The 26,035-nt window shown below is 37.8% G+C and overlaps 1 protein-coding gene and 3 long non-coding RNA genes across 4 annotated transcripts; 2 read left to right on the top strand and 2 right to left on the bottom strand.

The window, feature by feature from the left end:
- Positions 1-4,798: 4,798 nt before the first annotated feature.
- On the bottom strand, positions 4,799-19,822 carry LOC125138979. The gene is made up of 2 exons (XR_007138071.1): positions 19,234-19,822; positions 4,799-5,585 (listed from the first exon to the last, which is right to left on the bottom strand). It is a non-coding gene; the product is annotated as an uncharacterized LOC125138979 (long non-coding RNA).
- Positions 9,929-11,116, top strand: LOC125138970. The gene is made up of 2 exons (XR_007138057.1): positions 9,929-10,540; positions 10,826-11,116. It is a non-coding gene; the product is annotated as an uncharacterized LOC125138970 (long non-coding RNA).
- Positions 11,186-13,973, top strand: LOC125138953. The gene is made up of 2 exons (XM_047801433.1): positions 11,186-11,308; positions 12,317-13,973. Exon 2 carries the CDS (start codon positions 12,905-12,907, stop codon positions 13,829-13,831), a length of 927 nt encoding a protein of 308 aa, XP_047657389.1. The 5' UTR covers positions 11,186-11,308; positions 12,317-12,904; the 3' UTR covers positions 13,832-13,973.
- A 4,194-nt stretch (positions 19,823-24,016) lies between the features above and the next one.
- Positions 24,017-25,796, bottom strand: LOC125138978. The gene is made up of 3 exons (XR_007138070.1): positions 25,701-25,796; positions 25,571-25,605; positions 24,017-25,248 (listed from the first exon to the last, which is right to left on the bottom strand). It is a non-coding gene; the product is annotated as an uncharacterized LOC125138978 (long non-coding RNA).
- Positions 25,797-26,035: the final 239 nt, after the last annotated feature.

Below are 26,035 nucleotides of genomic sequence, written 5' to 3' on the forward strand. Positions count from 1 at the left end.
TGAATAGATGTCTATTAAAATTCTCTGTGCATTCAGATGTGGATTTATTTAACAGAACAGAATCCCAGTTAATAGAAGACTGGATTACCTGATTGGTGGGAATTTGATGGTTGCTTGATGAAGCATCTGAACAATAAGACACACAAGTAAAGATGAAATTCACATCATACAACAACTTTATACAATAACTCTATAAATAACAACAAATAAAAATAAACAAACCTTTTCTGTGATTTTTATATAAAACTCCAAGCAGAAGTGTGATTACGATAACAGAGAATATATTGGAGGCTATTAAGGGATTAATCCAGTCGTGTTCACCTGGAATGATGAAAATACACACAATGTATAAATCTACAACTTGTATAAATATTGTATGATTTATGAACAGTGAGAGGTTGTCACTATGGAACATTCTGTTATAGACAGTGAAAGGAAACCAAATTATTACTTGTTTTATTGCTGCTGTGTGAATCTCCGTGTTTTGTTCCAGATGTTGGACGGTGTGTCGTGTCTTTATTTTTACAAGTACATCAGTAAAGAAGAAAATAAACAGAAATGATACTAAACATAAATAAAGTGACATATTCAACATTTAATACATATGTAGACATAATTCTGGTTAAAGTGTTGATCTGGAATTAGCAGGTTATCAGAGTAAAACTGTTTACCTTTAAATTGCAGACGTGTTCCAGATGTGAACTTCACTACACTTCCTTCCATTTCCCCACAGAAATATTCTCCTTCATCATCTTCTCTTGTTTTTTTAATATTGAGATCAAATTTATTGTTATTTACACTAATACTGAAACGAGCATCATTAAATCCATCAATAAATTTGTATCCCGATTCTTTACTGTATTGTTTTGCAAACATCTGAGGTAATTTTCCTGAAATCTGTCTGTACCAAACTACTTCTTTCTTTGTGTCACTGCTATTGCTACACTTCATAGTTACATCTTCTCCACGCTTTACTGTTATCACGTCAATCTCCTTGATGTCAGAAGTTTTCACTGTAAAAATGTTTAATATTTAATGTCAGTAAATGAGTTAAATATAAAATATTATAGTTTTACATTAAAGTTTCAGAAAGTTACTCACCAGCTGTGAAGAGAGAAAAAAGAGCACAAAGAGCGACAAAGAGTCTGATCATCGTTCCTGTTCACACCAAGTGATCTAATGAACTTGTGTGTTCAGTACAAAACCAGGTCCAGACTCAGATCATTGCCATGCTGCTCGATGAATTCCAAGTCTGAAGTCTTGTGTTAAACGCTGCTGACAGGTCGAGTAGGATGAGGACAGATGACAGCTTGGCTGATCTAGCAGCATGTAGTTTCTCAGTAACAGCTATTAAACTCGACCACTAGAGAGTCAGCGATGTTCATAGTGGACTTCTTCTGGGACGCCTACAAATCCCACCCCCCGCCCTGTCTTCAAATCAGATCACGCTTCCCTCCTGCTCGTGCAAACTTAAACCCGCCCTCAGAACCAAACAATGCTGGTGGTACAGTTTAGATTCTACGCTACAGGACAGTTTAGATTGCGTGGACTAGGACATGTCTGGGTCTGACTTTGGTGATGGAGCTTTACTCAGATACCATAAAGTTCCATTAGGAAAGTGTTTTTTCATTTGTTCTCTTTTGTTCTTTCTTTTTCTTTTCCTCTGGCTGATATTTGTTGTTTTTATTGCTGACTGTTGACTCGGTTTTTATAATTACTGCAAATTCATTTAAAAAAGCCTTCATTTTGACCTTTGACCATTTTGTTGCCACTAAATATGTCAGTGTTACAGAACTGTTGTCTTGTTGTGTTCTACCTCATCAGTATTCTTTCAAAAGTTGGATTGGTTTCTGACACACACACACACACACACACACACACACACACACACACACACACACACACACACACACACACACACACACACACACACAGAGATGGAACACAAATATCTCAAACTAACAGCAACATGAGGCCATTAAGGTGTGAAACTGTCAAACACATAGACTCATGCAGCTATATATGTTTGAAATGACAATAAAAGCTTCTTGACTTGACTCAGTGTTTTATTTGGGCTTATCATAATTATTCATATGTTTACAAAATTGTCAGTTTATACTTTACTCTATTGTTTAGTCCTTTAGGCTGGATATCAGGCCTTACACAGTTAGAGCACGGTTTATTCAGTCTGAATAGTGCTCTTAACATACATGTTATTTATTAAAGATATTTTTAATGAATGAATTCCAGCTTTTCTGTTTTGGCCTGAGATTCTAACATAAAGACATTTAAACCGTTAACGTGACCCAGAATAAGTGTGTGTGTGAGCTGCTGGCTAAAACCCCCAGCCTCTGAAACTCAGAAACCACAATGCTATTTCATTTAAACTGAGACTACAGCGTAGTGTGAGAGAGATCGCTGCTGCAGCCAGTAACACTTCTACACATGTGTTAAGAGTATTTTCAGACATGGCTTGAACACTTCAGTCTACTCTCATGACTGTTTCTAGGCTTGTTAGGAGCTTTGGCTCATAATCTCAGGTTTGTTTTCACACACAAATTAATTCTAAACTATGGATTATTTCTACTGGACAATATTTTAAAGTAAAAGTTAATATTACAAGGACATCCTTCTAGCTCTTTATAGATCTTTGGTTTGAAATAAATAAATATGGGCATGTTTTATACAGTTACTTATTAAATGATTAATATTTATGAAAAAGTATTTGAGACTATTATATAACGTGTAAAGTTTGTTGTTTAACCTGTGCATTGTTTTTTTTTTCGTGAGTTCTGCCTGGAATATGTATTTTTACTGCTGTTTTACCTGCCATAGCTATAATAATTTGTTTTTGTGCACACCATTGCCTACCATTTGCTAAGACTGTTTTCCCGAACACTGTGTGAAAGTTCTGTTTCTGTGGATGAACTCATTACAGACTGTTCAATTTTATGTCTGTCTCACATTTGGATCAGTTGTGCTTCCTGACACAAAGGTGTTAGTAAGAAATTTTAAGAAGGGCCAAATTGTGATGACTAGATAATGAGGCCAGAGCATCTCCAAAATGACAAATCTTGTGGGGATTTCCCTAATATGCAGTACTTAGTACTAAATGTGGTGTTACCACTTGTGGTCTGACACAGTTATGGTCACCCAAGGCTTGTTTATGTGCATGAAGAGTGAAGGCTAACCCGTGTGGTCTGATCCCACAAAAGACCAACTGTAGTCAAATTGCTCTAAAGGTTAATGGTGACTATGATAGAAAGGTGGCAGAACACAGTGCATTGCAGTTTGCTGTACATGGCACTGCATAGCCTCATACAGGTCAGAGAGCCCAGGCTGACCCCTGTTTATTGTCAGATGTGCCAACAATTCTCATGCTCTGGGCCAAAGCCCCTGTGAATGCCTCCATGTTTCTCCCATTTTTCATTTTTTCAAGTGTTTTCTTTAGGATCCACTGAATTATGCCATTTTAATTGCAGCCTCTTCCCAGTTTAATACAATTACAATGCGTTAAATTGTTAGTTACTTGCAATGAAGGTAACCCTGGAGGAGTGGAGGGACCAGCTCATGGAAGCTAAGAATCTATTTATTGTTTAGACTGACTTCAGTTGGTGAATAATATCCAGACTGAATAAGTTGGTCTTCAACCATCGTTTGAAAATGGCAAGTGTCTAAGTTATTACCAGCCATACTGAATGCCCTGTTCCTTAGACCTCTTGATGCTATGAATGTAGTTGATGGTGTAGTTGAAATAGGGCATTGTTAAAGTCCAGTGACCTTTCACATCAGTAGACCCTTAAAAAAAGTTCATGGGTTCTGATGCCATCTACCCTCCTTCAGGCATGGAGGCCTTCATGTGGGAGTTTGAGCTCTCCTGACCCCTGCCTCAGTGGATCTAACTCGATCAAACCTAATGGTCCCCCTGGTCATTAGTTTGTCAATGATTACCTGCTGCTTTCCCAGATACACCAGTAGGCTTCCTGGTTCACCTGACACCCCAGCTCCAGTAGCACTCTGGGCCTGCTGAGGTCACACTTTTGGTGGCCAACCATGGAACCAAAACTCAGTCCTTTGTCTCAGTACCGGAGCAGTTTCCATGGCTAAAAACCTCTTGCACAAAATGACTTGTCTTTTGCAGGTTTTGATGCATGTGACATGCCATCCTTCTAAAATGTGCTGTTCATCACTTTAGAAAAAGAAACATGAAAATAGTTGCAAAAAGTGAAAACATGCAAAAAGTGATGAAACTGCAAATGATCCACAGTTCAGAAGGAATTAACACAAGAGATGAATCTCCTTGATGAAGATGATGTACAACCTGTGTCTCTGCTAGAGTGTGCATAAATGTCTATGAGGACTTGTCCTCCTTAACTGGTCTAATAAATAAAGGGTATTAATTAATGAATGCTGTCACACTATGTGATCACTAAAGAATTAAACTGTAAAACACAAAACTACGAGTCCGGCAGCTTCATCACCTTTAATGTGGTTAAAACCTTAATGGCCTCACGCTTCTGTTTGGTTTGAGCTGTTTGTGCTCTGGTTTCCATCACACCAGAGAATGTGTCAGTGTTAGTGGAATCAGCTCTGTGGTTTAAAGTGGTATAAAGTAAAAAGCTGATTCTTTCTTTATCAGGGCATTAAGAAATGTTAAGAAAATAAAAACAAATGTCCTGACATGTATTCATGATTCTACATTAAGAAGGTTATATATAAAATAAAGAAATTAATAAATAGAGAGGAAAAAAGAAAGAAAGAATATTAAACATTTATCTTCAGATGTATTTAAATCATGTATTGAATAACAATTTATTTTTCAGTACTGTTGAGTTAGTATTTATTCAGTACATTCATTGCAGCTCTACATGAGAGTGAAACATCTGAGACTTTTTTCTTTTAAAAATATATTAAAGCCAAAATACAAAACTACAAGCAAAATGTCAATGAAATCACAGACCAAGATGGAATATTAAGATCCCAGAAATAAAGAGGACTTTGGGATTTTATATTTATTATAAATATTAATTAACTGAATAAAATTAACTGAATAAAATTTAAAAAGTTTAGGTCGAAAAACAAAGCAATTACTACAAACGTTCTAAGAGGACATGTATTATTATTATTTTCTTTCTTGTTTTATCGTTATTGTGACTTAATTTTTTCGTGATTTTTGCAAAAAAAAGTTCTAGAGTTAGCAAAAGCTCAGTAATGCAGCATCATGGATCAATGTGTTTGCTCTGATCAGGGACTCAAACTGAAACAGCTCTCTGTCTGTCAGTGATTGACAACTTCCACATAAGTGTCTGACACTTAAGAAGTAGGCTGTGATGTCTGTAACTTTATTATTGTGATTTTTCTCGCTATACAATTACGAAAAACTGATTTTTATTATGTCGAGATCACAAGAAAACAAGAAAGACAATATGTAATAATGCATGTGAAATTACAGCAAAAGTGAAACTAACATTTTTTTCTATTTCTTTTTACAAAAAAAATGATTGTAAAGATAATAACCAGAAAGGCAAGAACTCCAACTCTAAACATGGAAAGATAGATCATCACCTGATTCTGGAAACAACAACCTGTATGGAAAAATACAGATGTTTTAAAACACTTATTTTTGAGCCTTTTTTTTTATTTTTTTTTTATGAAGAAGATGTCTTATTTATCTTCAACTTTTTTGGTTCTTTATTATGAAAATACACACAATGTATAAATCTACAACTTGTATAAATATTGTATGATTTATGAACAGTGAGAGGTTGTCACTATGGAACATTCTGTTATAGACAGTGAAAGGAAACCAAATTATTACTTGTTTCTGTGCTGGATGAATCTCCTTGTGTAGTTCCAGATGTATTACTGTGTGTCGTGTCTTTATCTTTACAGATACATCAGAAAAGGAGAAAATAAACAGAAATGATACTAAACATAAATAAAGTGAAATATTCAACATTTAATACATATGTAGACATAATTCTGGTTAAAGTGTTGATCTGGAATTAGCAGGTTATCAGAGTAAAACTGTTTACCTTTAAATTGCAGACGTGTTCCAGATGTGAACTTCACTACACTTCCTTCCATTTCTCCACAGAAATATTCTCCTTCATCATCTTCTCTTGTTTTATTAATACTGAGATCAAATTTATTGTTATTTACACTAATACTGAAACGAGCATCATTAAATCCATCAATAAATTTGAAGCCCAAATCGCTCGTGTATGGTTTTGCAAAAAACTGAGGTAATTTTCCTGAAATCTGTCTGTACCAAACTACTTCTTTCTTTGTGTCACTGCTAATGCTACACTTCATAGTTACATCTTCTCCACGCTTTACTGTTATCACGTCAATCTCCTTGATGTTTTACAGAAGTTTTCACTGTAAAAATGTTTAATATTTAATGTCAGTAAATGAGTTAAATATAAAATATTATAGTTTTACATTAAAGTTTCAGAAAGTTACTCACCAGCTGTGAAGAGAGAAAAAAGAGCACAAAGAGCGACAAAGAGTCTGATCATCGTTCCTGTTCACACCAAGTGATCTAATGAACTTGTGTGTTCAGTACAAAACCAGGTCCAGACTCACACCTGATTGGATGATTTGAAGCTGTGGACTGATTTGATTGGTCCATTAGCTGTAATGAGGTGTGAAGCTCACAGTGAATTCTTGTCTATTCTGATGGTGTGACGAGTCACATGACTTTACAGATATGATACACTGGAGCTTTATCAGTCCTGTGTGCTGAAATCTCTCTGATAGAAGAAGTTTAATGAAGAGCAAAAAATGTATTTTCTAAATAAGTTTATCTTTTACTTTGACTCAAACTTAAGAACGCAACTTTACTTTAGAGCTTCCAGTTTAAGCTTAAGCTCCAGTTTTGTACCTTCAATGATCTTAAATATTTATTTACTTTCATATTTTTGTAGTTAAATATACAAAAACTATCTCTTAATGGTTCCATTCCAGTGAAAGCATTTAAAAACACACTTCTGATACTTTTAATGGCATTTTGCTTCCTTTGCAGTAAACACTAATAATAGCGTAAAACATGTCCTGGTCATCTGAACCCATAGGTTCTTAACAAAGTCATGAACTCATGTAGGTTTGCATTTAACAAATGAACTACAACAGTTTAAGAAACCTTGTTAGTGTTACAGAAATGTTGTCTTGTTGTGTTCTACCTCATCAGTATTCTTTCTAAAGTCGGACTGGTTTCTGACACACACACACACACACACACACACACATGCACACACACGCACACACATTTACATTTACAGCATATAACTCGGCAAGTTTTTGATCGATTTACACTCGGACAGGTCCTTTAGGACCTTACTCCGGACGAAGTTTTTATTTCGGAATTCCCACGGAATTTTCGGTTTTCCCGTAGTCGACGATCGAACATCCCCTAGACTTGAATAGGGAATTCCGAAAAGTCCTCTAAGCTCTCACACACACAATACATCCAACATTAAGAATTGCATGTAATGTTCTATGTTTTATAATAAGTAGAATCCCATAATGACTGCAGTACTGACATGAAATGTCTAAACCTTCAGTAGCTACTTTTTGCCAAAAGTATTACTGTACCATCCATAATGAATGCCCTGTTCTTTCAACCTCTTGATGCTATGACTGTTGTTGATGATATTTCTTGGGATCGTGTAGTTCTTGGGTTCTGATGCCATCTACCCTCCTTCAGGCATGGAGGCCTTCATGTGGGAGTTTGAGCTCTCCTGATCCCTGCCTCAGTGCATCTACCTCGATCAAACCTAATGATCCACCTGGTCATTTGTTTGTCAATGATTATCTGCTGCTTTCTCAGGCCCACCACTAGGCTTCCTGGTTCACCTGACACCCCACCTCCAGTAGCACTCTGGGCCTGCTGAGGTCACACTTTTGGTGGCCAACCATGGAACCCGCAAAGGACACTCAGTCCTTTGTCTCTGCACTGGAGCAGTTTCCATGGCTAAAAACCTCTTGACTTGTCTTTTGCAGGTTTTGATGCATTTGACATGCCATCCTTCTAAAATGTGCTGTTCATCAATTTAGAAGAAGAAACATGAAAATAATGGCTGCAATTTTGCATAAAAGTGAGCAAAAAGTGGTGAAACTGCAACTGATCCACAGTTCAGAAGGAATTCACACAAGAGATGAATCTCCTTGATGAAGATGATGTACAACCTGTGTCTCTGCTAGTGTGTGCATAAATGTCTATGAGGACTTGTCCTCCTTAACTGGTCTAATAAATAAAGGGTAATAATTAATGAAAGCTCTCACACTATGTGATCACTAAAGAATTAAACTGTAAAACACATCTTGACTTATGCTCGCAAAACCTTTAGACAGAGTGTTGCTGCAGTCTACGAGTCCGGCAGCTTCATCACCTTTAATGTGGTTAAAACCTTAATGGCCTCACGCTTCTGTTTGGTTTGAGCTGTTTGTGCTCTGGTTTCCATCACACCAGAGAATGTGTCAGTGTTAGTGGAAACAGCTCTGTGGTTTAAAGTGGTATAAAGTGGTATAAAGTAAAAAGTTGATTCTTTCTTTATCAGGGCATTAAGAAATGTTCATAAAATAAAATACAAACAAATGTCCTGACATGTATTCATGATTCTACATTAAGAATGTATAAAATAAAGAAATATAAAATAAAGAAATTAATAAATAGAAAGAAAGAAAGGCATTTAAATCATGTGTTGAATAACAATTTATTTTTCAGTACTGTTGAGTTAGTATTTATTCAGTACATTCATTGCAGCTCTACATGACAGTGAAGCATCTGAGACTTTTTTCTTTGAAAAATATATTAAAGCTAAAATACAAAACTACAAGCAAAATGTCAATGAAATCACAGACCATGATTATCTGCTGCTTTCTCAGGCCCACCACTAGGCTTCCTTTTTTCTTTCTTGTTTTATCGTGATCGTGAATTAATTTTCTCGTGATTTTTGCAAAAAAACTTTCTAGAGTTAGCAAAAGCTCAGTAATGCAGCATCATGGATCAATGTGTTTGCTCTGATCAGGGACTCAAACTGAAACAGCTCTCTGTCTGTCAGTGATTGACAACTTCCACATAAGTGTCTGACACTTAAGAAGTAGGCTGTGATGTCTGCAACTTTATTATTGTGATTTTTCTCGCTATACAATTACGAAAAACTGATTTTTATTATGTCGAGATCACAAGAAAACAAGAAAGACAATATGTAATAATGCATATGAAATTACAGCAAAAGTGAAACTAACAATTTTTTTTTATTTCTTTTTACAACAAAAAATGATTGTAAAGATAATAACCAACAACCTGTTTGGAAAAATACAGATGTTTTAAAACACTTATTTTTGAGGATAATGAAAGTTTGTTATTGAACACCGTTCCACCTGTGGAACACTACCGCTAGGGGCTGAAGCTGCATAATTTCATTGTAACTTTTAAGCATTAAATTATCTAAAAACACGAAAAAACTTATGTTTCTAGTAAAGTTTATACTCTCAATATTTTTTCAAGCCTACGCACAAAGCATAATATGATTCATAGCCGTCTTACTCTTAGAAACATTTTTTTTTGGAGAAAACTGACCTAGGTGGCGCTATACCAGTTTTTCCCTTACCTTTAGACGCTTCCCTTTCTTCACTGGGGTAATATTTTCCAAAACAAATATTTCACCAAAAATCCCCAAAGGTCCAAGGAACTGGAATCTGTAAGCCTTTTAATCCAAAACGCTTTCGTCGCGCCGCAAATATTCCAAAAAATTGGAAACAGTGGTGCGCCACCATCATTGTTTCGGCTCTAACTTCTCATTGGGGTATTCAAAAATTCTAAATTCTATTTATAGCCCAGGGCGTAACGAATCAAACAAGCCCTCACTTGAGCCAATCGGTGCTTGTATTGCAGAGATAGACGGCTGAGAAGCCAATGAGGTCAGACATCATTTTTGGGAACCCTCCCTTGACTGACAATTACTCCTTCCAATAGCAATGAAATTGGCCGGGACCTATACAGCTCTTTAGCCAATAAGGAGACGATTCCAACGGTATGCCACGACCCGCCTCTCTAATGCGCGAAAATCGTGCACGATGGGTTTATTGCGCAATCCTCGACCTTTTCTCACTCTCACAGCTCAGGGTGTCAGGTTACAGGCCTCTTTACACAACAGAATAGTAGAGAGAGAAGCTGTGCTTGTTTTTGGCCATTTAAACTGAGCATGTGTGGCGAGGGTAATGTTGTTACACTAGATTATTTAAATTATTATTAATTAATTGTACTAACACAAGGCTTTTATTTTGAAGTTCGTGTTAGAAGAGATGGCACGGTGATGAATGGTCACGTGACCACTAGAAAAATATTATTTTTATTTCTTTTTCTACAAACATTATTTCTTTATTGGTTTTGTTTTCTCTCCTTTTTGAAACTGTTCACCTTTTTAAAAAATTTTTATTAAGAATTGTATAATGGTCATGTGCAAGCGTGAGGGTGGAGCTGACGTAATTTCCGGTGTGCGCTCTCTTTCGCGGGATTTCAATGCGATGAGAGGTATGTTTTATCAGCTCCCCAAGAAAGTGTTCAAAAGTAGTTAATTATTTACTGTTTATGTACGTTCTGTACAAAATGTGATTGTTTAGTACTTTTTTTTGTTAAGACATTATTAATCTGAGTTATGCACATTGTAAAAATATGTTTAATGTAAAGTGCGAATTCACGTAATGGCTGCCATGACACGTGCAATGGGCTGCTGAAACTTTGTTGTATAACGTTGTATTTATTCTTAATGATCCAAGAGATTTACACGTATATAAATATACCTGTAATGATTGACAGGCACTTCTCGATCAGACGTAATCCTGTTACTGCCTGATGCTGTCTGTTGTGTGTAACACAGGTATGTAAATAGATAATTTCAGTGTTCGTGCCTATTCTTAGATTTTCTTATTTCTCATGTTACAATTGTATGTTTGATATTTTGTTTTAATGCTCTCTTTCGCGGGATTTCAATGCGATGAGAGGCACTTCTCGATCAGACGTAATCCTGTTACTGCCTGATGCTGTCTGTTGTGTGTAACACAGAGGAGAGATCCCGAGAGGCCAAAAGTAAACCATTTGACAACTGCATCATGGTGTGACATCTCTTTAATTCTAAAAATACACAACGCAGAAGAAAACCCATTACAAAATGGTGCCGTGACCTGTCGTTTGGTTTGCTGGATGCTGACCGCCTGGGGTGCTGAAAGTGTGACCGTCTTTCCTCGGATTGCGGTGACATCATCGTTGAATTGCGTGACTGGAACGGCTCATCTGTGACTGGTTTGGGCTTGTTTATCTTTGGAAGGACAATTGTTGTTTTTATTTCTGAGTACGGACATTTGTCTTTAAGGACTTTTGATTTAAGGACAATTTTTTTTTTGTTTGTTAGTGAAAATTGAGGAAAGTAGTTATGACTGATGAAAGTTTCACATTTGAACACAGCATGTTAGCTGGTAGGGGTAGGGGTGCGCTACTAACTACACCTGACAGAGGTTTTCAGTTTATGAGTCCTCAGTACACAAGCACTGGGAGGGGTGAAATGCTGAGATCATTGAATGCACGACATGACATAAGCTGTAGTCCAATAACAAAACCTGGCAACCCAGAGTGTATCAAACATGATTCAGGGCTCTCGAAGGACATGAATAACCTCATTAGACGCATTGGATCTGAAATTGGTGAAGCTATCAGGGACAGTTTGTTGCAGACTAGGCATTTAAGTATGCCGTCTAGTGGTTGTTTTGGAGGAAACACTAGTGTTTCTGACCCTAAGATGTCGAATGCAACCATTATTGATGCTTCCAAGTTAAACTTAGTATTAAAGTCAGAGATAACTGCACCTCCTTATTATCGTGGAGATGGTACAGATAAGTGTTCCATGTTGGAGTGGGAAGAACTGATGCAAGTGTACTTAAACAAAAAGGAAATGGTAGAATCTGAAAAGGTTGATGAAGTAATGAACAGACTAATGGGGAGGGCCAGGGACATTATCAAGGTCTGGCTGAGCAACAGAACGGTAACTCCCACCGTAGATGCTGTGTTCACAGTATTGAGACACCATTTTAGCGATTCCTGTAGCTCAGGAATGCCTTTAGCCGATTTCTACTCTGTAAAACCGTATTCAAATGAGAGCCCATTGGATTATTGGTTAAGGTTGAACAAAGCTGCTGAGGTGGCTGAGCGAAGCCTTAGGGAGGAGGGCAGAACCTTGGAGAATCGGTGCAGAGAACTGGCTGTCATGTTTATTCGACATTGCCCTGATAAGGATCTGTCTATTGTGTTCAAAAGCAAACCTACACAGTCATGGACAGCTTCTGAGGTCCAGGAGAGATTGGATGAGATGCTTAGGGAACAGAAAGCGACAAAGAGTGTCGTGTGTCAACAAACAGCCAGGGCTCTGGAGCCCATTGATGATCCGACTTCTCTGCCTCCTCATAGGTCAGTAACAGCCACACCGTCAACCGATAACACTTTAGACAAAGTTCTGACCATGTTAGAAAAGACTATTGTGTGCAATGCTCAAACTGTTCGTGGTGGTTGGCCTAAGAATTCTAACAAACTGAGCCGTGAATGTAAAGTTTGTAATAGCAAAGACCATAGTACTACTACTCATTGCAGGATGTATAATCTCTGTTTTAAATGTTTTTCTTCTGGACATATGAGCTTTAACTGTGAGAAAATCATGCCCAAGGAAAACACTGGCAGGCAAGATAATGTCGCGTCTCAGGGAAACTAGAGAGCCTCCATTGGGGGGAGGGCAATGTGGGGCATGATGATAGTTCCTCCTTAAACGCTGATGTTGAATCGGTTTATTCATTTTATTGTGAGAGTGTAGGCAAAGATAAAACTGTGATTTTTCAAAATACTATTCAGTCAATGCAGAGTGACAGTCTGTTCTACACCAGTGTTTTGGTACAGGACAAGGTTTGTCTTAAGGGAATGCTGGACAGTGGCTCTATGGCGACTACCTTGAGTGCTAGTGTGGTGCCTCAACTAAGAGAAGCCGGAGTCCTGGATCAGGAGTTGTTTCCTCCGTCAGACATTGTCCTGGTTGGGTGCGGTGGGAAGCAGACTAGTCCTGCAGGTATGTGTGATCTGAAACTTGAGGTGTACGGATTCAGTTTTAGTGTACCAGTCCTTATTGTGAGTGGACAAGTAGACCAGCTTATCATTGGCACTAATGTACTGAAACCCCTGATCAGAGAGATGAAATCAAATGAGGGATTTTGGAGAGTTCTAGATAAACCAGACCAATCAAATCAGAGCGAAGACTGTCAGTTTCTGCGTAAGCTTTCGTGCATCAAGAGATGGAGGGGTAGTACTATCCCGGACAAAGTTGGTACTTTAAAGTCTAAGTCTGCCGTGGTTTTGCAGCCGATGAGCGAACACCTTGTCTGGGGTCGACTACCACCAGGGCTAAAACTCTCAGTGGGCAGCACGGTTGTAATTGAACCTAGTACTTCTCGCTGTGTCCACCGTAATGTGCTTATCGGTAGAGTAATCTCTCCCTTATGGGGCGACGGTTGGCTCCCGGTGAAAATGATAAACCCGACGAACTCAGAAATTGTGCTGCGCAAAAATGCGAAATTGGGTGATGTCTACCCATGCATTGCTTTGGAAGATTTTGATAATGTGCAAGGACAACGAGTTTTCCAGAACGTAGCCATGAACAGCGGTAGTGCATGTGGTAGTTTGTCAGCAAAGAGCTCAGTGTCTGGTGCTAATCACTTCAATGACATTAGTTTGGATGAACTGGGCCTAAATGACTTAAACTTAAATGACTGTGAGGTGTCGCCCTTTTAAAGAAGCAAGCTCATTGATCTGATAAAGAAATATGAGTGTGTTTTCTCTAGGCATTCGTTGGATTGCGGTGAAGCGAAGGGGTTTTGTCACCGCATTCGGTTGACCGATGACAAACCCTTCCAGTTACCGTATCGCAGAGTTTCCCCGGCTCAATATCAAAAGTTGAGAGAGACGCTCGATGAGATGGAACAGATGGAGATAATCAGGAAATCGACCAGCGAGTTTGCGTCACCTCCGGTGTTAGTTTGGAAGAAGAACGGTGATTTACGGTTGTGCACTGACTTTCGGTGGCTTAACGCTCGTACGGTGAAGGATGCGCATCCTCTCCCTCACCAAGCAGATGTTCTAGCGGCGTTGGGGGGGAATAACTTATTTTGTACCATGGATTTAACATCAGGGTACTACAACATTCCTTTACATGAGGAGGATAAGAAATTTACAGCTTTCAGTTCTCCCCTTGGTTTGCATGAGTACAACCGGTTGCCGCAAGGGCTTTGCAACAGTCCTGCTACGTTCATGAGAATGATGTTGACTATTTTCGGTGATCAAAATTTCACGAGTTTGCTCTGTTACCTGGATGACCTCTTAGTTTTTGGTAAGACAGAGGAAGAGAGTTTACAGAGATTGGAGTTGGTGTTTCAGCGTCTCAGAGATCACAACTTGAAACTTTCACCCTCCAAGTGTAGGTTTTTGCGTAGATCAGTCAAATTCTTGGGTCACATTATTTCACAGGACGGAGTAGCTAGTGATCCTATGAAGGTTGAGGCTATTGTGAATGTGTCCGAGAAAGACTTGATGGAAGTTGATGGTGTTACCCCATCTGTGGGCAAAATCAGGTCATTTCTGGGCATGGTCGTATACTATCAACATTTCATTGAAAATTGTTCCATGATTGCGAAGCCTCTCTTTCAGTTAATGACCGGTCAGAAGAAACCTAGAAAGGGGAGGGGTGCGATAAAAAGGTTGGGAGTGGTCCGGAAACTCACTCCTAATGACTGGACTGAGGAATGCAGAGTCGCGTTCGAGAATCTCAAGACTGTACTGGTAGGTCAGGTCCTACTTGCTCACCCAGACTTTTCACAACCATTTTTACTGTCAGTAGATGCTTCGACGAGTGGACTTGGGGCTGTTCTATCCCAGGTTCAGGAGGGTCATGCGGTTGCAAGGCCAATCGTCTTTGCATCAAAGTCACTCAATCACGCTCAGTCTAAGTACCCGGCTCATAGGCTCGAATTTTTGGCTATGAAATGGGCCATTTGCGATAAATTCAGTCATTGGCTTCGCGGGCACAGGTTTACGGTTTGGACGGATAACAACCCGCTCAAGTATATCTTGACCAAACCGAGGCTTGATGCCTGCGAACAGAGATGGGTTGCGAAACTGGCCCCTTATGAATTTGACATAACATACATACCTGGATCGAAAAACGTTGTAGCCGATGCGTTGAGTAGGGAGCCTTTTGCTGCTTCCAGGATTTTGCACAGACTGACCAGAACACCGTATGACGTCTTGAGGCATGAAGCGGAGACTCTTGGGGTTGAGCAGGTGCAGGGTATGTTTCATTCGTCTTGCGAACGCACAGAGGGGGAGGTTTTTGAGGACTTGTCTGGGTCACAGAAGTGTCGTGAAATGGCTAACCTGGTGCAGAGTTTTGCTCCAGGGAGAGTGTCCTGTGAGGAGATGTCAGCTGTGTTCCGTACTCATCGTCACTGGGAGGAAGGCGCGGCGGCTAGAGCAGTCGCATATGTTCAGCATTTGAGGGGATTGGAGGACGTAGCACAGTGCCCACTCAACAAGCTTACTCATGATGAGCTGCTCGAAAAGCAATGTCATGATCCAGTGATTAGTAGGGTGAGGTTCTTTGTGGAGCGAGCTAGACGTCCCTCTAGGAGAGAAAAGACTAACGAGTTGAAAGAAACCGTACGAATACTCAGACAGTGGGGCAAATTTACATTCAGGTTAGGTATACTTTACCGTGTGTCTAAGAATCCTGTAACCAAGACTAAGTCTTACCAGTTTGTTGTGCCAGCAGCTTTAAGGGATTTGGTCCTAAAAGGGGTGCATGATGATACTGGTCATCAGGGCCAGCACCGCATTAAAACCTTAATGGCCTCACGCTTCTGTTTGGTTTGAGCTGATTGTGCTCTGGTTTCCATCACACCAGAGAACGTGTCAGTGTTAGTGGTAACAGCTCTGTGGTTTAAAGTGGTATAAAGTAAAATGTTGATTCTTTAATTTATCAGGGCATTAAGAAATGTTCAGAAAATAAAATACAAACAAATGTCCTGACATGTATTCATGATTCTACATTAAGAATGTATAAAATAAAGAAATATAAAATAAAGAAATTAATAAATAGAAAGAAAGAAAGATGCCTTTAAATCATGTATTGAATAACAATTTATTTTTCAGTACTGTTGAGTTAGTATTTATTCAGTACATTCATTGCAGCTCTACATGAGAGTGAAACATCTGAGACTTTTTTCTTTGAAAAATATATTAAAGCCAAAATACAAAACTACAAGCAAAATGTCAATGAAATCACAGACCAAGATGGAATATTAAGATCTCAGAAATAAAGAGGACTTTTTATATTCAATGTAAATATTAGTCAATTATCTGAATAAAATAAAAAAAAAATTAGGTACAAAAAACAAAGCAATTACTACAAACGTTCTAAGAGACCATACATTATTAATTTTTTTTCTTTCTTGTTTTATTGTGATCGTGAATTAATTTTCTCGTGATTTTTGCAAAAAACTTTCTAGAGTTAGCAAAAGCTCAGTAATGCAGCATCATGGATCAATGTGTTTGCTCTGATCAGGGACTCAAACTGAAACAGCTCTCTGTCTGTCAGTGATTGACAACTTCCACATAAGTGTCTGACACTTAAGAAGTAGGCTGTGATGTCTGTAACTTTATTATTGTGATTTTTCTTGTTATACAATTACGAAAACTGATTTTTATGTCGAGATCACAAGAAAACAAGAAAGACAATATATAATAATGCATGGTAAATTACAGCAAATGTGAAACTAACAATTTTTTTTATTTCTTTTTACAACAAAAAATGATTGTAAAGATAATAACCAACAACCTGTTTGGAAAAATACAGATGTTTTAAAACACTTATTTTTGAGGATAATGAAAGTTTGTTATTGAACACCGTTCCACCTGTGGAACACTACCGCTAGGGGCTGAAGCTGCATAATTTCATTGTAACTTTTAAGCATTAAATTATCTAAAAACACGAAAAAACTTATGTTTCTAGTAAAGTTTATACTCTCAATATTTTTTCAAGCCTACGCACAAAGCATAATATGATTCATAGCCGTCTTACTCTTAGAAACATTTTTTTTTGGAGAAAACTGACCTAGGTGGCGCTAGACCAGTTTTTCCTTACCTTTAGACGCATCCCTTTCTTCACTGGGGTAATATATTCCAAAACAAATAATCCACAAAAATCCACACAGGTCCAAGGAACTGAAATCTGTAAGCCTTTTAATCCAAAACGCTTTGGTCGCCTCGCAAATATTCCAAAAAATTGGAAACAGTGGTGCGCCACCATCATTGTTTCGGCTCTAACTTCTCATTGGGGTATTCAAAAATTCTAAATTCTATTTATAGCCCAGGGCGCAACGAATCAAACAAGCCCTCACTTGAGCCAATCGGTGCTTGTATTGCAGAGATAGACGGCTGAGAAGCCAATGAGGTCAGACATCATTTTTGGGAACCCTCCCTTGACTGACAATTACTCCTTCCAATAGCAATGAAATTGGCCGGGACCTATACAGCTCTTTAGCCAATAAGGAGACGATTCCAACGGTATGCCACGACCCGCCTCTCTAATGCGCGAAAATCGTGCACGATGGGTTTATTGCGCAATCCTCGACCTTTTCTCACTCTCACAGCTCAGGGTGTCAGGTTACAGGCCTCTTTACACAACAGAATAGTAGAGAGAGAAGCTGTGCTTGTTTTTGGCCATTTAAACTGAGCATGTGTGGCGAGGGTAATGTTGTTACACTAGATTATTTAAATTATTATTAATTAATTGTACTAACACAAGGCTTTTATTTTGAAGTTCGTGTTAGAAGAGATTGCACGGTGATGAATGGTCACGTGACCACTAGAAAAATATTATTTTTATTTCTTTTTCTACAAACATAATTATTTCTTTATTGGTTTTGTTTTCTCTCCTTTTTGAAACTGTTCACCTTTTTAAAAATGTTTATTAAGAATTGTATAATGGTCATGTGCAAGCGTGAGGGTGGAGCTGACGTAATTTCCGGTGTGCGCTCTCTTTCGCGGGATTTCAATGCGATGAGAGGTATGTTTTATCAGCTCCCCAAGAAAGTGTTCAAAAGTAGTTAATTATTTACTGTTTATGTACGTTCTGTACAAAATGTGATTGTTTAGTACTTTTTTTTTGTTAAGACATTATTAATCTGAGTTATGCACATTGTAAAAATATGTTTAATGTAAAGTGCGAATTCACGTAATGGCTGCCATGACACGTGCAGTGGGCTGCTGAAACTTTGTTGTATAACGTTGTATTTATTCTTAATGATCCAAGAGATTTACACGTATATAAATATACCTGTAATGATTGACAGGCACTTCTGGATCAGACGTAATCCTGTTACTGCCTGATTCTGTCTGTTGTGTGTAACACAGGTATGTAAATAGATAATTTCAGTGTTCGTTCCTATTCTTAGATTTTCTTATTTCTCATGTTACAATTGTATGTTTGATATTTTGTTTTAATGCGCTCTTTCGCGGGATTTCAATGCGATGAGAGGCACTTTTCGATCAGACGTAATCCTGTTACTGCCTGATGCTGTCTGTTGTGTGTAACACAGAGGAGAGATCCCGAGAGGCCAAAAGTAAACCGTGTGACATCTCTTTAATTCTAAAAATACACAACGCAGAAGAAAACCCACTACACATGCAGTCTTTTAATTCAAAGTTATACAGTAAACGAGTAAACAAGAAACACATGACCGGATGGACATTTCCGTAGAAAAATAGTTTTATTGAAGCCATTTTTGGGTCTTTTGACTTGATTTTTTTTTTTTGGTGAAAGCCAAGACATGTGGCTATGACCCTCAGGTGTTAAATGTTACCTAACATGTTCCAGAGAAATAAGATAAATTAAAAACCTCAGGCGAAAATCAAAATTTTCCATTCTAGCCTCTGTAACTTTGTGTCAGTAAGGCCTAGAATCAATCTGACACTTGTATCTGAAACTAGAGAATCACTTATTTCCAATGTGACCAGGGTCCACCCTGTGTGTTAAAGTATGTGGGAGCTGTATCACTTTTTGTTTTGTATACAATTTCGTCCGATCGTTCGTGTGCATGAACAGGTTAAAGTTACATTTCTTCATGAAGAAGAGGTCTTACTTTTCTCTGCAGGTATATTTCCATTCCTGAAGAGGATTTGTCCACACTCAGCCACAGCACAGTAGAGCATTTCTTTACCAGAGGTTGTGAGGTTCCTCTTGGGGAGAGTGTAGACACAGCTCTGTGGAGGAGAACCAGCCTCAGAGCTCTTCTTACACTCATCACTGGTGTTTCCATGAGTGTAAATGATTCCTGGATCAGATTCTCCTGAGCCGTGTCTGAACCAGTACACGCTCGGTTCTTCACAGCTTGAAGTAATGGCTTGTACTGAACACTGGAGTGTGAGCGACTCTCCGTTCTCCAACACCTTTACAGCTGGAGGAGATCGTTTCCTCTCCTTATCTTTAATTTAGTAAAAATATTACTATAAATAACGAGTGGTGTGAAATTACAGAGAATTTTACATCACTAACACTGAAGCGTTTATCATTAGGTCTGAAATCTTTCCCCACTGTTCTCCCTACCAACTGAGGAACCTTTCCAAAACTCTGTTTGAACCAATAAAGGTTATCTTTGTCACTGGACACGCCGCATTTTATAATAACATCTTCTCCAATCTTTAGATTTTTATCTTGAATCTCCTTGATGTTAGAAGATTTCACTGGGAAAAATACATTGTTTAATTTTTAGTAATAAAGTCAAATTTGTCATGAATTTTTATAGTATAAAATTCATTTCTATAAAAATATAAAAATGTAACTCACCTGATGTTAAGAGGCAAAGAGCAACAAAGAGTGTGATCATCGTTCTTGTACAAACAAAGTGATAGTGATGTTAGGAACTCAGACAGTTCAGTAGAAAACCAAGTTTAGAGTCAACCCCTGATTGGATGATTTGAAGCTGTGGTCTGATTTGATTGGTCCAGTGGCTGTAATGAGATCTCAGTAAAAAACAGACTGTATGTAGTCTTCAAATAATGATGATGAGAAAAGATGCAGCACATCAACAATATTAACTGCACTGAACTCATTCTAATGTTTAAAGAACCCTGGGTGAACCAGTCACCATAATTACACACTGTTATTACTGTTTAACGGCAATTTTAACAATAACAAAGTATTTTAAACAACACGTGCATTAACAGAAATTTTAAAACCGTGCAATATTACCTGTGAGCAGTATGTCTGTTAGTGTAACCACTTACTCATGGTCTCTTTTTCTTCTTTGTATTTAAACATTGTGTTGTGTTTATACTGTATATTATATTATGTCTTTATTCTTTTATATATTTGCATTTCTTTCTCTTTGTTGCTATAACAGAAATTTTCCCATTGTGGGACGAATAAAGGTATATCTTATCGTATCATGCTAACGGTGGTTTGTGTAGATTGTAACATACTGTGAACAGCGATTTCAGCCATCATTACTGTCTGGAAAGGAAACATCTCTTTAACTTCATGTCTCATTGAACACAGATTTATTATTTTATATTCATACAATAAGATCTTTTTGTTCAAAAGCGGGACAATTTGCTCTCAGCATCAACCTTTCTAAAGTGTCTGATTACAGTAGGATGTTAGAGTTTGTAGAACAGCTTTCTGTTTAAAGTTAACTACATTTCAGCTCCATGTGAATTTATCTACATTGAGCTACATCAGCGTATGTTTCTGATCCATGTGGTGATTTTGTTCTCAGAGAGTTTTAACTGAACAATTTCTTACAATTTGTCCAGTTTGACTTTTAGTGTGATAATAATAATAAAAATTATAAAAATAAAAATAATATAATATAAAAATAATCAGGATATTTTGTGTTTGTCTTTCATTCATGAGAATTTATTTTATTTCACTTTATTAATATTTATTTCACTACATTATAAACAATTTCATGTTTTTTTTTTTTTTAAATAACATTAAGATATGCATTTTGCATAGGGAGCGGAAAGCCATGCTGGAAGCTTCCCGGTCAGTCGCTCACCTGTCTCAGGTAAATTCCCGGTGTGAAATAAGACCTCCCTCCACCTCTACTCCATGTATTTCTCTGCCCAGGCCCAGGCAGCAGCAGCGGAAGATGCGAGCCGGGCCCCGTTCGAGGACCTCTACCCCTCCGCCTCCACCGCTCTTCAAGATCCCCATCCTGAACTGCTTCACCCAACGGAACGCAACGCTGTGATCATCGGAGACTCCATTGTTCACCACGTCCATGCTGCTGTGGCTAAAGGTAAGGCTCGCACTCACTGCTTACCTAGTGCTCGTGTTCTTGATGTCGCTGCACAGGTACCTGGGATCGTGAGCAGGAACACCGGAGCTGTGGTTCTTCATGCCGGCACAAACGACACCAGCCTAAGGCAGTCGGAGGTCCTGAAGAGGCTATTTACTTTAAAAAGATGGTTACAGTCATGGTGTCAGGCTCAGAATTGACTCTTTATTGATAACTGGAATGTTTCTGGGAGCGTCCTAGGCATTTCTGTGACGATGTTCTGCACCCCAGCAGAGTTGGAGCGGAGATCCTCTCGGACCACATCTCCAGGGCACTGAACACCTTCTGACTGGTAAACTACGATTTAAATCTAAATTTCCATAGCCATCCTTCATCTCATCACATTGACACAAATGCACATACTGTATAGCTCATCCTATAGAAACTGTGTCTGTTCCCCGAAGTTCTCTAAATAATCTTATCGCAATTACACTGCAATGCAATACAATATATATACACAGTATTTTCGGCACTATAAGGCGCACCGTATTATAAGGCGCACCATATTATAAAGGTGCACCGTATTATAAGGCGCACCGTATTATAAGGCGCACCGTATTATAAGGCGCACCGTATTATAAGGCCACTGTATTATAAGGCGCATGCTAAAACATACGGTCTACAAAAAAAGGTAACAGAAACAAAACAGTGAGTTTAGTTGAACTTTATTCTACTATTTAACAATACACACACATTATTTTTTAATCAATCTTCTCCCACAAATCCATCAATGTCCTTATCTACTGTGTCTTCTTAACTTGGCGCAGTACATTTTCTTGCTTCCTCCACTTCCGAACTGTCACAGTGTAAGATGAGTTTTAAGGCACTGTGACTTGAAATAACCATAGACACAAGTTTTCATTTATCACTACTATTATTTATTGGGCAACATGTATATATATACACACACAAAGATTGCAAACACTCACCAGCTTCCATTTTCCAGAGCCAAACCTGTGCAATATACAACCTGGGACTTTTATACACTTAACATGCTGAGCAGCCATTTTTGTGTGATGTAATATGGGTCACCAGTTCATGCCTGTATAAAAATGGGTCACCAGTTCATGCCGGTATAAAAATGTATTGTTTTGGTGGTGAAAGTCTTAATGGGGTTTGGACATGTGTTGAATTGTATGTTTGTGTTTATTTATTTTCATTAATGTAGATGTTGTTGGCCAATGATTGTTGCCCATGTTCCTATAGTTAGAGGAGAGAACCCCCTACCAATTTTAGAATGGTTAGATCCAGAGGCGGGACTAAGAGAATAAAATGGCTACCACACAGTCAGTCAGTGTGGGTTATTGTAACAGTTGGTGTTTGTAGGTGGTGTACCAAGTAAATGCTATGGTCTTACTGAGTGTGGGCACTAATAAATCACCCTTCACCTGACTCCAAGCGGCTTCTGTGTCACATTTGCCTCCTATCCCCCGGTTAAATCCTAACACCATAGATACATTGATGTTGAATACTTTCAGCTGCTCTATTCCCATTGACAGCCGTGTAACTGATAGCCTGTAGTTGAATTGTGCCTCGTAAGCATCTGATTTTTATTGGCGGATGGCAAACCAACTTAAGGAGCATTTACCGCCGCCTACTGGACTGGAGTGTGGAGCGCATAATAGTTAGGAAGAAACAAATGTTGTTTTGCAACATACCGGTAGAATACCTACTGGAGGTGTGGCGGAGGTAAGCAGACATACTGTACGTATTACGTATGTCCTCTGATTGGTTTATCGCTGCCAGCGTACGTAGTGTATGTATTACGTCCCTGTGTCAGCGGGAAATGGTCCGACAGTCAATGAAGCGGAGCGCTTACCAAAGTCGCACAACAACATTTTTACAGATTTCTGGAACTCGGTGCACACATAAGCCGCACCGGATTATTAGGCGCACGTCCGATTTTTGAGAAAATTTAAGGCTTTTAGGTGTGCCTTATACTGTGGAAAATACTGTGTATATATACAATTATTATATAATTGATTGATTATATGTTAGCTTTATGAGTTTGAATTATGATAAAAGTTCTTGATTATATTGGTTATGTTGTATTGCTGTTTTTGCTAAGCCCTTGCTCTTATAATGTTGCTTTGTATATAAGTGGAGTTCTATGTTAAGAATCCTTAAGCTTACTAAACCTATGAGCTGAACATTGTTATGATCTCAGTCTGTCCCTGTCCAGACTGGGCTTGCACGCACATGCATATTTTAAGCCTTAGTTTCTCTATTTCCACTAAAGGTCAGGTTCCCCTTAGACCCTCAATCTCAGATTCAGCCGGTCTGTCCATCTGGTCGCCTGATTCAGCTGTCTCGCCCTTCTCCCTACATGACGCCTGTTTCAGCTGAACTCTTGATTTTCACTTCCTCACACATTGTTGATCAGAGAGCTCAGACTGACGAGGCCTGACAGCACTGAGTCTGGTTACTTTTACTAAGTTTATGATTACAATAAACATCTTTTCTTCTTTACATCTGGCCTACAACATCGCCTACATATGTCCTATGACACCACTTGTAATATTTTGCAAGGCTTAATACTTTACTTTGGTTATAATATTGTAAGGAATAATACCTTAATTATTTTTACTAAATAAAAATACAACAGTCACAGACTCATTTCTTTTTAACATGATTTATTTTTAAAAATTGTTTAAACTATACAGCAATATATATGACGATACAGAGTACATGTCTGAGGCTCTGAAGCTTCTGAGGATTCACTAAAACATTTTTACTAAATCTAACCAGGACATGATTACAAGAGAAATGGAACAATTCTAATATTTCTTGGTTTGAGTTAAATTACTGAACGATAATTTAAATGACTCCCCACATATTTCCCCACATTACATCATCACATGTTTAACACATTCACACTTAATTCTTCAGTGAGATTTCAGGGAAGCGTGTTAGATACAGTGATAATTGTTATGTTCCTAGTGATTTATTTACTATTTAAATCTGAGTCTTAACTCATCGTACAATATTTAATAGATTTAATAGAAATGTCATGAAAGTAAAATCTGTATTAAAATGTAATTGGAATTGAATTTCAGGTTCAGCAGTAATAAGTAACACAGTAAACACTAATATCACTAACATTAATATTCAGATTTATTTCACTTTAAAGTCATTAATATTTATGGAAATCTGTGTGGGTTAAACATCATAATGTGCATTATATTTACTTATAAACTGCCTACAGCTGGGAAATGTGATTTAGCTCATTTACAGTAATTACATTATCCACAGATTTATTTATCCTCTCACATCTGACATGTTTTAAAGAAGAATAAAGGCCTGATGTGAGACCTGAACGGTCATGAAGGTAGCTTTTAAAATCAAACTATGGGTTTTCTTGCAATTCTAGAAATCAGGTTCATTATTTTAAGAGAAAATGCTAAGAAAACATTCCAAATGTAAGGCTTTTATAAATTTAGGAAATACATTTATGAATATAAGTTAAAGACCAACTGATCAAATCCTAATAAATACAAATGAGAAGATTACACAGTCTGTAATGGTGAAAGAACAGAACTTTAGACCACAAATAAGAAGCTTTAGTCTTAAACAATTAAAGCAAACTAGTACATTCATGATTAAAAAATCTGTCTAGTTTTAGTTAAATTAAAAATTAAAAATTAGGGAAGAATTAAATTTTGGTTGTGTTTTAATTCTGAATTAATTTCTCTTTCTCTATTTTATTTTAACTTGAGCATAAACATCTTCATGGCTCTTGGCTCTGGATGTTCTAGAGGATGAAGGTTTCTTATCAAAACCCACAGCTGCATAGTTCAAGACCTCTTCAGCAGCGACCTGATAAAGAACAAGAACTGTTTATAAAATTTCTTTGATTTACAAAAAAGTTAATACTTTTTAATATTTTCTTTCCTTTGCTACTGTAAAAGTGATTCGATTCCTATTTTTCTTTTTAATATTTTCTATTAGTGTTTTTTTTTTTTTTTTACATTGACAGTCAAAACATTTCACTGCATGTCATAATGTATCTGATTGTGTGTGTGTGTGTGTGTGTGTGTGTGTGTGTGTGTGTGTGTGTGTGTGTGTGTGTGTGTGTGTGTGTGTGTGTGTCCAAAAATGCGACAAAAATGTTAAAATTGATGATAAAACACTGGATTACCTGATTTTTGTTATTTGGTTGGTTGTTTGAAGCCCCTTTATACAATAGTAATAAACAGTAAGGTTTAATTACCATAATTGTTTGTGATACTGATAAATTAATTTTAAAAACACAATAAAAGTAAACAAACCTTTTTGTAGTTTAAGTAAACGTCCGAGCAGAGCAATGATCACGATAACACATATTACATTGGAGATTGTTAAGGCAACAATCCAGTACATAATTGCTGAAAAGGTTAAAAACAAAAGAAATTTGAATCAGCATCACTGTAAGTGTCTCTGACTAATCAACAGGAACATAAATGTTCTCCAAGTCTTACTTGTATCTGCAGCTTTATTTCCATTCCTGAAGAGGATTTGTCCACACTCGGCCACAGCACAGTAGAGCATTTCTTTACCAGAGGTTGTGAGCTTCCTCTTTGGGAGAGTGTAGACACAGCTCTGTGGAGGAGAACCAGCCTCAGAG

The sequence above is a fragment of the Tachysurus fulvidraco genome, chromosome 16 (genome assembly GCF_022655615.1).
Source record: "Tachysurus fulvidraco isolate hzauxx_2018 chromosome 16, HZAU_PFXX_2.0, whole genome shotgun sequence".
NCBI classification, from domain to species: domain Eukaryota; kingdom Metazoa; phylum Chordata; class Actinopteri; order Siluriformes; family Bagridae; genus Tachysurus; species Tachysurus fulvidraco.

What these genes read in the sequence shown, in the direction of transcription:
- LOC125138953 (XM_047801433.1), top strand. Translation starts at nt 12,905, where the DNA reads ATGCAGAGTGACAGTCTGTTCTACACCAGTGTTTTGGTACAGGACAAG.